Source organism: Artemia franciscana, chromosome 11 (assembly GCF_032884065.1).
Source record: "Artemia franciscana chromosome 11, ASM3288406v1, whole genome shotgun sequence".
Taxonomy (NCBI): domain Eukaryota; kingdom Metazoa; phylum Arthropoda; class Branchiopoda; order Anostraca; family Artemiidae; genus Artemia; species Artemia franciscana.
In genome coordinates, this window is record NC_088873.1 from 9963187 (window position 1) to 9978448 (window position 15262).

The 15262-nt window shown below is 35.6% G+C and overlaps 1 protein-coding gene across 1 annotated transcript in view; it reads right to left on the bottom strand.

Moving 5' to 3' along the window:
- The window catches only part of LOC136033354 (sushi, von Willebrand factor type A, EGF and pentraxin domain-containing protein 1-like), a 306644-nt gene that overhangs the window by 22303 nt on the left and 269079 nt on the right, over nucleotides 1-15262 (bottom strand). Inside the window, exons 41-43 of the mRNA XM_065714145.1 lie at nucleotides 10356-10628; nucleotides 7152-7290; nucleotides 6001-6174 (exon numbers count right to left, since the gene is read on the bottom strand). Of these exons, the coding sequence (XP_065570217.1) occupies nucleotides 6001-6174; nucleotides 7152-7290; nucleotides 10356-10628 (586 nt within the window). The remainder of the gene's footprint in view (nucleotides 1-6000; nucleotides 6175-7151; nucleotides 7291-10355; nucleotides 10629-15262) is intronic.

Genomic DNA, 15262 nt, shown 5'->3' on the forward strand with positions numbered 1-15262 from the left:
ATCATTTATTCCTTTCATAAAGTTCAAGTTTTATTTAAATTCTTTCTTATTGCAACTCCGAGTTCCAATTGGAGACGACCTACTTTCCGTTTTTCCTGAAAGTTTAGGGGTAATTCAGGCGATATTGACCCTTAACAAAGTAACCAAAAGGCTAAGCAGGAAAAAACTTTCATAATAGACAGTTTAAAGACATGTTTTGAAAAAAAACGTATATACTTAGAAAACTTTGTCATTTCATGCTTATCCAGGTTACTATTATTCCGGCTTATCTTAACAGTTCAAGTTTATTACGAAGATAGATATATGAGGACTAAGAGATATAGTCTGAAAACTCTACAAATTAGCTGCGAATGGAAGGAAACCGAACCATCCCAAAGAAAGGAAATGAAAAGAAAGAAAGGAATTAGAAAAAGATACCCGAGATGCGAATGGGAAAGAAAAGAGCACCATCCGAAAGAAAGGAATTTAAAAGAAAGAAAGGAACTAGAAAAAATACCCGAGATGCGAATGGGAAAGAAAAGTGCACCATCCGAAAGAAAGGAATTGAAAAGAAAGAAAGGAATTAGAAAGAAATACCCGAAATGCGGATCGGAAAGGAAAGTACACCGTCCAAAATAAAGGAATTGAAAAGAAAAGTGCATTATCCGAAAGAAAGGAATTGAAAAGAAAGAAACAAATACCCAAAAAGGCAAACATTTTGTATATTATAGTCTAAGCACTAATTTTAAATTTACTTAATTGACAGCAACCTCTATTATATTAGAAGTATGTGAGACTGATTGTGTGGAGATGTAAATATATGAAGCACGACTAAAATTTCTTAACAGAAAGTTTAAAAACCTGTTTTCAAAAAAATATAACTGAGAAAACTTTGTCATTTCACACTTATTCAGGTAACTATTATTTTGGTTTATTTTAAAAGTAAAAGTTTATTATTAAGACAGATATATGAGGATATAGAGAAATGGGAATGCCAAAGTGGGAATGGGAACGGTATTCAGAGAAATCGAAAATGCGACTGAAAAAGAAAAATGCATCATCCGAGTCAGCCAGCCAACTATTCGGATGGCGAAAAAGCACTATTTTGGCATCCTTCGTTCATAAAACGTAACCTGGCTATATTACAGCCCAAGAAATAACCTGGCTATCCAATACAGCCCAAGAAATTGGTATTGAATCACATCAGTATCTTTACTGTTTATCAAAGGATTTAAACTCCTAATATAGGCTTGACAACGGTTTTTCCGTTCTGGCAATTATTTGAATCCCTTTCCCAATTCGAGATTTGATTCAACTAATGGAAAGTATCGATTCAACTAATTCAGATTTGATTCAACTAATGATTTGATTCAACTTCGAGATTTGATTCAACTAATGGAAAGTATAAATACTGTAAAAAACTTGAAAGAAATCTCCTCACAGCTACGCATTAATCAATTGATATTTCTGTTGATGATGTTACAATATTTCTACTTACTATTTCTAAATACCATTTATGAAATCAGTTGTATTACAAGATATTGAATATTCAAAATAAATTCTAGAATATAGTTAATGACTTCAATATAATTTTTTTCTTATATCCTTGAGTAAGGATAAGAGCAATTAAGTAAGGGCGCTGTTCTTAAGCACGGTTAACTAAAGCCTATTTAAAGTAGTTGCTAGTTAAAATGTCTTTTCCTTCGAGGGTACGATCAGGCCTCATGGCCTGATCAGAACATTTCACCTTAATAATGCAAAAAATAAAAAATAAAGATGATCTAAATCTTTTATTCAAAATGCTACTTTTTGTTCCAAAATGTGACTAGCTGAATTTGTTGCATTATAGCAAAACGAATATCATAGTTGCCCCGCCTACCGCAACCTTGAAAGAAAGGAACTAAAGCTCACAGTAACCTAAAATCTGAAAATTCGTTTAAAAAAACAAAAAAATCTCAAGTAACAAAGAATTAACATCTGAAAGTGACTCAGGTACGACAATTATTATTTCTATTATTGATAATAAAAAAAAATAGTTTTACTACCCATTCAAAACAAAATAAAAGTGGAATATACAAAATAAAAAGAAATTGAGGAAAAACATGCTAAACAAACATGATACAAGGAAACACTAATAATCGCTCATCGCGGAATGCTTGGATAATCACGTGTGACGACCCAAGACTAGCTGTAGCAAATTAAGTGAATTTTTAACTGAGAATCGGTGAGGATATCTGTTGCACCATTTTTGGTAACCAGTCGCTGAAACCACATAGTATATACCTGAAATACTTACATATATAGAACATACCTTGTTCAGATTGGTCTCCATAAGAATATGAGTTAGACCAGTCATGAAGAGAGCCGAAAGGCCAGAATAAGATGAGCAAAGGCGTACAAGGGCATTTCTACCTGCTCCGGCCATGCTAATGATAAAAGTTCATTGCGAAAAAAATTACAGTAATTTCGAAACATAATCTGAAAATCCGTGAAAATCACGTCAGGTCAAAGCGAAAATTTCACCATTGGGATCCCCAATGACATGTTCCATGTCATTCTAGAATCGAGAAAAGCAGAAATATCTAACTTATCTTTAATACTCTTGATCCAGATAACTTTCTCTTTCGAATCGTGATAGGGAGTTAACCCGAACATTTTTTTTCGGGTTGACTAGGGGTGCTTTATGGCATGATTTTGCCAGCTCAATTTTTTTATATGACTGGCTGAAAACATCGGGGGGGGGGGGGGGCGGGAACTCTCCCCCATATGCAACACCCCTTCCAGGAACTATAGTATACGACACCAGTTTACCCTTTCCGACCAAAAACACGTCTACTACGCGTACATCGAAAGGTTTTACCGTCTGAGGTACTTTTAATGGACAAATTGCTATTATTATATTTTAATAATATGGAGTCAAACTTTATGTCAAAACGAAGCAAACTTAAAATTGATAGAATTCTGCATTCTAAGTAAGTCTTTTGTAAGTAAACAAAAAAATTCAATAGCTTGGAATCAAACACCATGTCAGAATCAAGCAAATTTAAGATGAATAGGACTCCTTATTCCGAATAAGCAAGCAAATTAATTTCTTTAGCCTTTATCTTACCCTGCTTTGATCAATCAACCCCCAGCCCTCAAAAACACAAAAAGAAGAATTAGAAACACGTGAATAAAAACTATAGGATAAATTTAAAAAAAAGCTAGTTTTTTTTTTAATTGAAAGTAAGAAGCAACACTAAAGCTTCATAGGAATAGAAATTATTCCGTATATGAGAGAGGCTGCTCCCTCCTAAACATCTCGTTCGTTAATCTAAAGCTCTTCAGTACTTTCAAAACGCTTGTTATCCCAATTCTTTGACCCTTGTATTTCAGTAGTCATTATTGTTTAGGACGAACTTTGGACAAAATTTAGGACAAAATTCGAATATTTAGTCAAAATTTTCGATGGATAGTAATTTTGTTGAATAAATTCTGATAGTAGCGCACTATAAAATTTTACAGCCACGATTTGGGTGGACATCCTATACGATATTATTGCTCAGATGGAATGAAATTCTTGGAGACTTCTACGCGACCGAGGCCATTACAACCTCAAAAGTAGTTTAGTTAAATAAAGGCTTGAAATAATGTCAAGAACAGTTTTTTGCAATAAGAAGAAAGGTAAGACCCCGCAACACCCTTCGGCTTAGTCTGAAGTAAGGCATATTTAAAATTGATTCCTACCAACCCTCCCCCTTTCTACATTTTTGAAGGCTCATGGAGGTTGCTTTCCTAGGTTGAAAAGACGGAAAAATTAGTGATACCATAGCTTGTAAATAAATAGCAGCATGAGCAAAATAAAGCAAAATTTGATTCTATGCAGGATCCAAATAGAGATCTATTTTGGATCTGAAGTAAACTCGCAAGCCTTTAGAGCCAAAATAGGATTTTAAATCTTACTTAGCCCATGATTTAATCCGCAAGAAGGCTACAATTTCTATATAGGTATGAGGCACACCTTTCAAAGATGGTAGATTATAAACTTCTACTGAATGGTTTTTTTTACCATGGAAAATGAACTGTTTTTTGTTTTTGTTCTTCCAATGAAAGTGCCGAAATCAGGTATTTTCTCAAAACTACTCATAAATGTATTTTTCGAAATCTAAGCGAATGGTGAGGAAGACCACCCCCCCCACACTCAATTGGTACCATTGCAAGGAAAGGGATTGACAGACAATGTTATTGGGAATAATTCAGCTTTTTATAACTGACGCGTGGACTATGACTTATTGGGAGGGTGAAGGGAAAGGGAAAACTGTATGAAAAATATACAACAGGTTGCCAAAACCTTAATTTTTTGTGGGAAGAGGGGAGTCCTCCCTCTTTCTCTTTCTTGATACTCATGCATAGCAATGGAAGTGGTGCCTCCTTTGAAAAATAGAAATCATATTCCTTTTTACTATCTTTGACTATACTAAAGTTGGACAGGAGATCTACTTTGGATCTGAGGTCGACGCGCTAGCCTTTAGAGTCAAATAGCAGTTTAAATCTTATTTAGCCCATGGTTTAATCCACAAGAAGGCTGCATTTTTAATATAGGCATTAGGCACACCTTTCCAAGATGGGAGATTATAAACTTGTACTGAACGGTTTTTTTTCCCATGGGAAATGAATTGGGTATCTCAGAATTTTCAATCACTGGAGTTTCACCCTATCTTAGCGAAAATTGTTGGATTTATAGCAGAAACAACCACTTTGTTGTGGTATGATCTCTTCTGTAACTTAAAAAAAAATCATTAGAACTTCTTATTTCTCTTCAAATCAATCCAATTATAATCTGTGACACTTGGCTATATGCAGTCCCCCACGTGAAAAACACTAACATACAGTGTAGCACGCCTTTCAAGTTAGAGGGGTTGTTCAAACATCCACTACAGGATAGTCCACTACAAGAAATCAATTGGCTATCTCAAAATTTAGCCTTACCTGGTTTTTTGGCTCTATTTCACCACAAATCTATGTTTTGTAACCAGAAATGGTTGAAAATGCAATTTCGTTGTGACGCAATTTACTTAATTAAAAATGACAACAAATATCTCCCTTTCCGTTCGAATGAGCACTTTTCTTCCAAGACGGCTGTTTTAGCCGTCCTGACTGAGTGGTTGGCGCGCTGGCGTAGCAATTCTGTGTCCAAGGGGCACGGGTTCAATCCTAGTTGTGACCAGTTATTTAGTTTGGAACGGGGGTCAGTGGCGTGACTCTGTAAGCTCAGCCAGAGTCGACCCAGCTCTAAATGGGTACCTGGAGAAATCTGGAGAAAGTAAGCAGGAAGGGTGTGTGAAAGTATAGGATGGTTGGCCCCCAGCCCCCCCATTGCACTTCCTGGCTAAAGGGCCATGAAATGGAGATCAGCACCGCCGGTTTGGACCTTAAGGGTCTAGTGCTGTCTTACTCGCTTTACTTACTTGAGCACTTCTCTGGTATTCTACGGTAACTAATTCATTACGATTATCTCTGGCAAAAAGCCAAACATTCTAGCGAAAAGGGGTATTTAAAGTAAGACTAACCTTACCATACAAGTTCATTCGGAAGATTTTCATCTTTTTATTATCAGTGTTATCACTTTACATTACTTTTATAAAATAGCAGAAGATTTCGAAATTAATTTAAGCGTTAGCAACAAGACCGCGGGACGCACAAGCAGCAAGAGTTCTTAGATAAGCTCAGTAGTTTTCGCGTCAAAACTAGAAACAGTTTAAAACCCCAAAACGTGTTATTGTTTCTTCCTGAAGTTAAGGAGGACTCGTAACTTAGCAGTATATGCTATTATTGATTACTATGAGTTATTGATTACTAGCTTATAGTTATTGTTTCATAAAAGTCCCATTCCTCTCAAGTAGGAAAATCAGGTTATTTTTTTTTATGAAATAGCATTAAATTCCGTATAGCGTCGGTTATTTTTGTTTTAAAAACCTCACAGAGTTTAAAAGAATAGATTAGCTCAAAACTAGTTAAAAAAAATTAACATAAAACAAATACTTATGCATTGTGGGGCCTCTGCTGACCAGCTACCGTCTTCACCACACAGAGCCACGTCATCACCGTCAAGAATCGTATTTAAAGGGCATGTGTATCTTATTACATCGGAATATTGTCTTCCAACTCCCATAATGTAGCCACCAGGAGGAGGAATGGGCTCTGGACACCATTTTTCTAAAAGATGTATATATATATACTTGGATGATCTTTTGGTCTAGGCTTGGGATTTTAACATGGATACGGTCATCAATGCCTACCATACCTTTGAAAATCAAGAGCCTGGACTAGGTAAATCGTTGGAAGAAAAAGAAGTTTTTGTCCCACCACCTGAACAATTAAAAGAAACAAAGGTTCGGCGATATGTCTTTCATAATGACCAAAGACACACACACACAAACACACATATATATATATATATATATATATATATATATAAGGAAAGGAAAAATTTTCATGTTGTGTAGATAGAACCTTTAGGTCCCTCATACATGTTGAATTTTACTCACAATTTCTATCAAGATGAGGCCTCTTTTGGTGGAGTTTATTTCCTATTTATAGAATTGTGCAGATGTTCACAACCTAATACCTTCTTATGTTGTTCTCCTAGAACAAATTGATTTTTCAAGTTCATGGGAAGGCTAGAAGATTGAGCTAAACGAAGTTGTTTTTCACGTATATATGTATATTGTTTAGTTATATTTTTTTTTTGTTGAACTTACTTAATGATTAATTTTAGAATTAATATATTTTCAATATTGAGATTCAGCATGAATAATAAATTTTGTTGTTTCACATATCGTAATAATTTTTTTTTAGATTTTAGGTTTGAATTGACCACTGTTGCCCTTTACTTATCATGTATTCGAATGACTTCAAGCTCACTGAATTTTATATAGTTGGAACCACCCTAAAAGTATAATTCTTAAAGTATCATTAGAAGCTCTAGCGCCTACATCCCAATTTTTAAAGAGGTTAAACAGGGCTAAAATAGTCTTTGGTGTCCATGGGAAAAGGTACACTTTTGTGTCCATCAAAGCTACGACTAAAATTACCAACACCGAAATTGCCTGAAATTACCTGGTCTCTTACTAGTAACAGTGGGGATACATTATATCTATTATTACCAATAAAAGTTTAGTACCACCGCTTACTTTGACACTGAGGCTCATTTTCCGTCCAGGTTCCATCATCATTGCAAACTCTCTCAACACTGCCAAGTACATCATAGCCTGGATCACAGCCATAGTATGCTAGCATGTTTTCGACTCGAACCCATCCATTTGCTGGGCTCTAAAAATTGAATTTTAATATACAAAACTTAGGAACAGACCAAATAGGAATGTAAAAATTTACTTTAAAAAAATATTAGCTAACTCGACCGTCCAAAATCAGAACATATCTAAAAACTAACTCATGTTTTGTGTCGGACATCCGAGGCTAGAAATTAAAAGGTTACAGGGAACTTGAAGTGCTTCGTTCAGACAATGACAAATAAAAAAAGTAGGCTTTTTAAGTACAGTTAAAAAAAAAAAGATAAATCCGAACTTTGCCATTTCTTTCCTTAAAAAAAGGTTTTATGGGTAATAATCTTTTTCATTGTCGCAAGCTTATCACATTCATTGCAAATATTTTTTCCATACGGTTTGTATCGGACATCCGAGGTTAGAAATTAAAAGGTTCCAGGGAACGTGAAGTGCTTCGGTCAGACAATTATAAATAAAAAAAGTAGGCTTTTTAAGTAGAGTTAAAAAAAAAGTCACATCCGACCTTTGCCATTTCTTTCCTTAAAAATTTATTTTATGTCTAATAATCTTTTTGATTGTCGCAAGCTTATCACATTCACTGCAAATATTTTTTCCATACGCAGAAAATCATTTTCAGAATTATCTTGATTTTCAGAAGGTTAAATACAATCCTTAAATATTAAAGAAAGCTATAACCAGGATTTCCCAGAATTGTTTGACCACAGCTCGGTACAAAGTTTAAAAACTTTCAAACCCATCTTATGAAAAAAGAAAAACATAATTGATTTATAAATCAAAATTTATGTAATAATAAAGATTGGCTACTAATATGCTCATACAAAAAATTGACCATAATTAAATAAGAAAAACATAAATAATTAAAAATCGACAACCAAATTAATTTAAAACTTTAGAGAATGAGGATAACCTAGCTTCCCCGTTTTTGCAATTGGTTCAAAGAGATGTTGTCTGTCATCACGGAATAAAAAGGAGGTAAAAATGTTAATATTCTTCTCAAATTAGATTCAACATCCAGTCATAGATAACTTCGAAGACCACACTGCCTTTCCATGACGAAAGTAAAACAGTTCAAAATAGGGATGATACCTTTTTATTGACAGTGAAATATAAAATTATTTAACTGGATATTTCGAACACATATACAGTGTTCATCATCAGCAGTAAAACTCTGCTGTAAAAAGTTTTACTGCTGATGAAGAACACTGTATATGTGTTCGAAATATCCAGTTAAATAATTTTATATTTCACTGTCAATAAAAAGGTATCATCCCTATTTTGAACTGTTTTACTTTCAACATCCAGTCTGTCTTTATGGGTTTTCTCGTTTGTTTGTTTGATATTTCAAGCATACTAAAGCTGGGCACAGAACATCTCACGTATAAGTGGCGATAAAAGACGTCAAAAATTGTATCATTTTCTCTCAGGCTTGAAAGCACCTTTCTAAAGCGCAACAAAAATCAAACAGGGTAAAAAAAAAAGTTTTATAGATTAATATCGCGTGAAATTTCAATGAAATTAACAACTTCTTGTCACTAAGATCGAATATTTCGTCATATTCAATATTGACTGATAAATAATCTCTTATCTACATCTTATTTGAAAGAATACAGAAAGTAGTTTTGACAACAGTTTCTAAGCTTGATAAAATTTCTTAAGCTACCATTCATGAACTGAAATGATAGTTTATTTATCTTCAAACACCCTGCATCATATTTTGCGTAAATTTCTGTAATTCGTTTAAAGTTGCCATAAAATGGAAGGAAATGCCACTTTCCTGTGGTACGATCTTTTTAACTACTTAAAAGGACACCTGGAAAAAAAACACGCGTCAATGATCCCTCTAGCAAATCTATTTTTTGGACAAGATTTCATGAGATTTGAGACATTTTTCCGAAGTCCCCCCTCCCCAAAGAAATGTTTTCAAACAATTTTGTATGTTTACGAATTTTCTTCTAAGCCCAGTAACATTTCTCTACTGACCGATGTCAGATTACGACCGTTACTTTGGGAAACACTGGTCTATATCCAAAGAATTTTTTTCCAGAAATAAATTTAAGAAGTTTCTTGTGCTACTTTAAAGTTTTGATGCTTAGAAATCTCTTTAATGCGTAGAAATTCCGGTTTTAATGTAGGAAATCTTTTTTTTAATTGTTATTAGTTTTCTTTAACGAACTCTTATATCAAAATAATTTCAAATCTAAGTTAAAATATATAAAGTTTACAAAATAGCTCACCAAAGTATTGGAGTTTGCAATGCTAGTTTAATAAAATAAGTGCACTGTTTTTTCAAACTTCCCTCTTTTCTATTTTCAAAATATTATGCCTTTAACTTTTACTTTCATTGGGCAACAACAATTTTCTGTTGGAAATGCCATCTATGTTCTAGTCTGTTAAGCATGATCAACTTCCATAATTGGCGCTGTATTCGTGTTATCGTTACCTTTCGTTTGTACTGAGGGTATATATTTTCATTAATCAGAATATTTTCATGCTAATGGGCAATGTTATTTTTTTTGTTTATATCCCTCTTTACATTTACTAATCAAACCTGGCCTAATCTCGGCTGTTCTTTGAACACACTCTTGGCTTTTGGGTCTTTTTCCTTGATGCTAAGAAATAATGTAAGGGTGTGACCTTAATAGACTTCATAATTGTTGCACTATCAATATAATAATGACAATAGTGTAGTTTTCATCCTGCAAAGCAACATTGTAAGTGTGGCAGAGTAGCAAGAAATAAAGGAAATTAAAACAACAAAAATAGAAACAGGCAGCATTGCAAGACAAACAAGAGACATTACAAAAAAAAACTAAAGATTCTTTAGGGTTTTGCCTTTTTCTTATTGTCTTAGGTTTTAATCTTTTGATGATGCAGAACTAATAGATACAGAAGCTTATAATGAATGAATGGGGGAGGATCACCTGATACTGATACTGTAAGACTCTAAATGAGCGATTTAAGCGCCAATAATTCATATTTTTCTTGGGGTTCTTTAGGCCAAAATTGATTGACAGGGATTCTCCCTCTCCTATTCCCAGTTTGTAATTATGTTCATATATCAAAAGGTAACGGAAGACTGCACTAACTTACCTCCAGTCCCAGGCAAGGTGGTAAGCATTCGGGGGTGTTGCCAATCCATTCACCCTCTTCTTCACAAACCAGAGCAAATGGCCCACTGTTGCGAATTCTATAGCCTGGATAGCAGTTGTACAGAATAACACTTCCATAAATGTTTTTCTTAGATGTTGCAAACACATAAGTTGCGTCTTTGATCTCAGGAGGGGATCGACAGGAGATGAGCTCGCAAGATGGTAAAGGTTCTTCCCAACTACCGTTTGCGCCACATGTTGATCGGTCGCTTCCCTTCAAAATGTACATTTTACTTAAAACAAGAATGCTATCTCCCACGAGATCTTTCTTAGTGTAATTAAAACAAAAATTCTGACGGATATAAAGAGCGGATTTGAAACTTAGACGAACAAAACTTGTTGTATCGCAACCTCTGCAACGCGTATTTAAAAAACTAGTAACAATAAACTGACTCATGATACTACCCTATATTTTAAGACATTTAAAAACTAGCATTTTACTGAAATTATCAAACCCAAGAAAAAAACAGAATACTGTTTTAGTAGATAATATTACTTTAGTCTTAGTGGACCAAGTTTATCTGGTTGATAACCATTATCATGATTGTTGGAACTCGTTGAATAAAAATCCTACGCACTAACAATTGATAAAAGCGTGCTTACACAGGGTATAAGTAGCAGTAATAATAATTTATTATAAAAAAAAACAGAGATAAAATTAATTGGTAGCACTTCGAATGCGTCGCTTGCGAGGGTGTGTTACTAATAAAAAGAGAAAAAAAATACAGAGAAAAAAAAAGAAAAATAGAATAAAAAAATATTTTAGAGAATATACAACATGTATAAACTATAAGACGTAGGCGGGTGAAACCGTGCAGCACACAGGTCGAAATTCAGACTAGTTCTTGGTATAAATTGAACCATCTGTTCAAAAATTACATTCTCTTGGTCTTCAGGCAAATTTTTTCTATGGAAAAATTCTGGAACAGGAAGAGCGCTGTGTTATTGTTGTTTTTTATTAATTTTGTGCATTCTTTACTACTATTCTAATAGTTGATACACATGTAAAAGAAGTTTAATTGTTGTGTTTTTATTTAATGGTAATTAATTAGGAAGATGTCAGCGTCAGTGAGTGAAGGAACTTCACTCAGGAAGTTCTGTGTCAGCGTTAGTGAGTGAAGGAACTTCACTCAAGAAGTCCTGTGTCAGCGTCAGTGAGTGAAGGAACTTCACTCAGGAAGTTCTGTGTCAGCGTCAGTGAGTGAAGGAAGAGTCATAACCACACTTAGCAGACAATTCCGTGAGAATTTCTGACGAAAAATATTTTACGCCGGAAAATGAATTCATAACCTGGCAGGGCACTGATCTCAACTGTATATTTAATGTTCTACTTCAACTTTTATCTATGCTTTACTAGCATCAGAATTTTCATTTGTCAGACTTTTCCGATATGTCAGATTTCATAACTTGGAATTGGTTAAAATTCAAAAATAATTCTAAGCACTGTTCTTCAGGTTATGAATTCTTTGCAGGTATCTGCATTATGCATAACTTGTCAGAATACGTTTTCACCCTCCAAAATGAAATTATTTGCTCTTATCGATGTTGAAGCTCAGACTTTAGCGCCTCTACTAAACTCAACTTTACTAAATTTCAAACTTTACTAAACTCACCCATCAAAAACCGACTGTATAAACCCACCAGCATTTGTACTTATCGATGTTAAAATCCAGACTTTAGAACCTTTACTAAACTCATCAAGAACCGCTTGTGTAGATAGATATGGCCAACCCATTACACACCAGCATTTGAATTTATCAATATAAAAAATCATACTTTAGGATCTTTACTAAACTCATCAAGAACAGACTATGTAAATAGAGGTGGCCGACCCAATACACACCAGTATTTGAATTTATCAATGTTAAAAACTAAACTTTAGCACCTTTACTAAACTCATCAAGAACTGACCATATAAACAGAGGTGGCCAACCCTTTACACGCCATAATTTCAATTTACCGATGTTATAATCAACGCTTTAGCACCTTTACTAAACACATCTAGAGCTGAATAGGTAAATAGAGGTGGCCGACCCATTATACAAGAGCATTTAAATTTATTGATGTTCAAATCCATACTTGAGCACCTTTACTAAACTGATCTGGAACCAACTATATAAACAGAAGTGGCCGACCATTTACACACCAGCATTTGATTTTATCGATGTTAAAATCCATACTTTAGCACCTTTATTAAACTCATCAAGAACCACTTGTGTAAATAGATGTAGCTAACCCATTACACACCAGCATTGGAATTTATCGGTGTTAAAATCCACACTTTAACAACATTACTTAACTCATCAAGAACCGACTATGTAAATAAAGGTGGGCGACCCTTTAAACACCAGCATTTGAATATATCGATGTTAAAATCCAAACTTTAGCACCTTCACTTAACACATCAAGAACCGACTATGTAAATACACCAGCATATGAATTTTTTGGTGTTAAAATCCACACTTCAGCACCTTTACTAAACTGATCAAGAGCCGGCTATGCAAATAGAGGTGGCTATTGGAATGGTAGCCACGGCTGCTACCAGATATTGACATAGAAATGGTGCAGCACATTTAATTGGAGGGTAAGGCCTCGCTGGCACCAAATATTGTAATGGAATCTCTCGCGATTACTACTACTGTACCGTAAAAATAGAGTATGCTAGTACCTTTTTATGGTATATCCTGCTCCGAGGTGAGGTAACGTGATCAAACGATCCAACGTGCCCAACTCTAGGCCAAGGGTGCACCCAACCTGGGTCACCACTAATATCCCTAGTAATATCTTTGGACATTAAATGGCCCCCCGTCGATATAATAGTGATGGTATTTCTGGCAAACTCTGTTTCTACCCCGCCTGAGTTCCTGAAAAATAATCTCACATTGCTGTAGAAAATAGCTTACTTGTATTCTTCCAAAGGTTACTTAACAAAACACACATATATATCCACTCTGTAAAAAAAAGACTCCCTAAACGGGGTCTCAATGTAGACTAAAAATAAAACACCAATGGCCCAGGAACACCAAAGTAAAATTTAGCTTGTAAGCTTACTTATTACAAAACAACTATAGCTTGGCAACGAGACTTTAACTTACCATTGAAAATTATACTGTAGGCAAATCTAAGCAATTGTAATTATGGAGAAGAAAACAGGTCATTTATCTGAAAAAGAAATGAAACAGGTGTGAAACCCCAACACCTCCCTCCGAAAGATAAATGACCACCCACGCGCCAAGCCGGTTCACCCTTACAAACCGAAACACTGAACTTCAACTTTACAAAGTCCATTTGTCTTCTTTCTTCCCTAGCGTCGGTGGTACAGCTTCCACCACTTGGCTCTGGATATATCGCCATCCATACGTCTCTACTGCAGAATCACCATGGTCCAGATCGTATGGGCTCCGAAGGTTTTGAAAATTGAATTGCACCAGATTAGCAGAAAATAATCGTGCTTAGCATGATTAAAAAAAAATTTCTCGCCCTCACGAATTTACATTTGAGAGAGCGTAAGATCGGGTTCTGGTGCATTCAATGATGTCAGTCATCATGAAAAATCGGCTGAGCTAGCCTGTTACTCTCCATCGGTGGAAACAACACACATCTCAATTAAAATGCTTCCCTTGGAATTTGTCCATGGCATAATTTGAAAGAATCCAAGGCCGAACATGCAAAGGCCTGTGAAAACGATAGTGGTACAGGGAAAAAAGCCAATAGTTTGAGCTAATCATTCATCAGTTCATTCTGGGTCCCCTCCCTGGAATAATCAAATGAAGAATGAGCATTGATATCAACTGAAGATGAAATTTGGATACGCCACTCACTGAATAAGATTTGCCGGAAATAACTGTCGATTCCCATGAAGAGTAAAAACTATGAATAGGGTTACTCGACAAACGTTTGGGTGAAATAGGAAGTGACTGGGAGAGAGTATCCCCCAAGGACTCCAGATCAGAGAAGCAAAATCTTGGTAACACGGTCACAACTGATTACTGATTATTTTAATATCAGTGTTACTGATGGGTCCTTTAGTTGCTGCCACCAGATATTGGAATGGTAACCACGGCTGCTACCAGATATCGGCGCGGAAATGGTGCTGCGCCACTTATTGGAGGGGAAAGCCTCGCTGGTGGCAAATATTGCAATGGAATGTCTCGCTGTTACCACTTCTGTACCGTAAATATAGAGTATGTTAGTACTCTTTTAAGGTATACCCTGCTCCAGGGTATAGTAACGTGATCGAACGATCAAACGGGCTAAACTCTAGGTCAAGGGTGCACCCAGCCTGGGTCACCACTAATATCTCTAGCTATATCTTTGGATGGTAAACGGGCCCCCTGTCGATATAGCAGTGACGGTACCCTTTTACTTGTATACCGTGATCCAGTGTATGGTAACGTGATCGAACGACTAAACAGGTCAAACTCTAGGCCAAGGGTGCACCTAGCCTGGGTCAACACTAATATCTCTAGCTATATCTTTGGAGGGTAAACGGGCCCTCTGTCGATATAGCAGTGACGGTACCCTTATACGGTATACCCTGCTCCAGGATATGGTAACATGATCGAACAATCAAACGAGCCAAACTCTAGGCGAAGGGTACACCTAGCCTGGGTCACCACTATTATCTCTAGCTATATCTTTGGAGGGAAAAAGGGCGCCATGTCGATATAGCAGTGGCGGTATTTTCCACGACCTTTTCTCCTACCCTACCTGGGTTCCTTAAACAATAATCTGTCACGGCTGTAGAAAATAGCTTACTTGTATTCTTCCAAAGGTCACTTGACAAAACACACATATAAATAAATTTTGAAAAAAAAGACTCTGTAAACGGGTCTAAATGTGGACTAA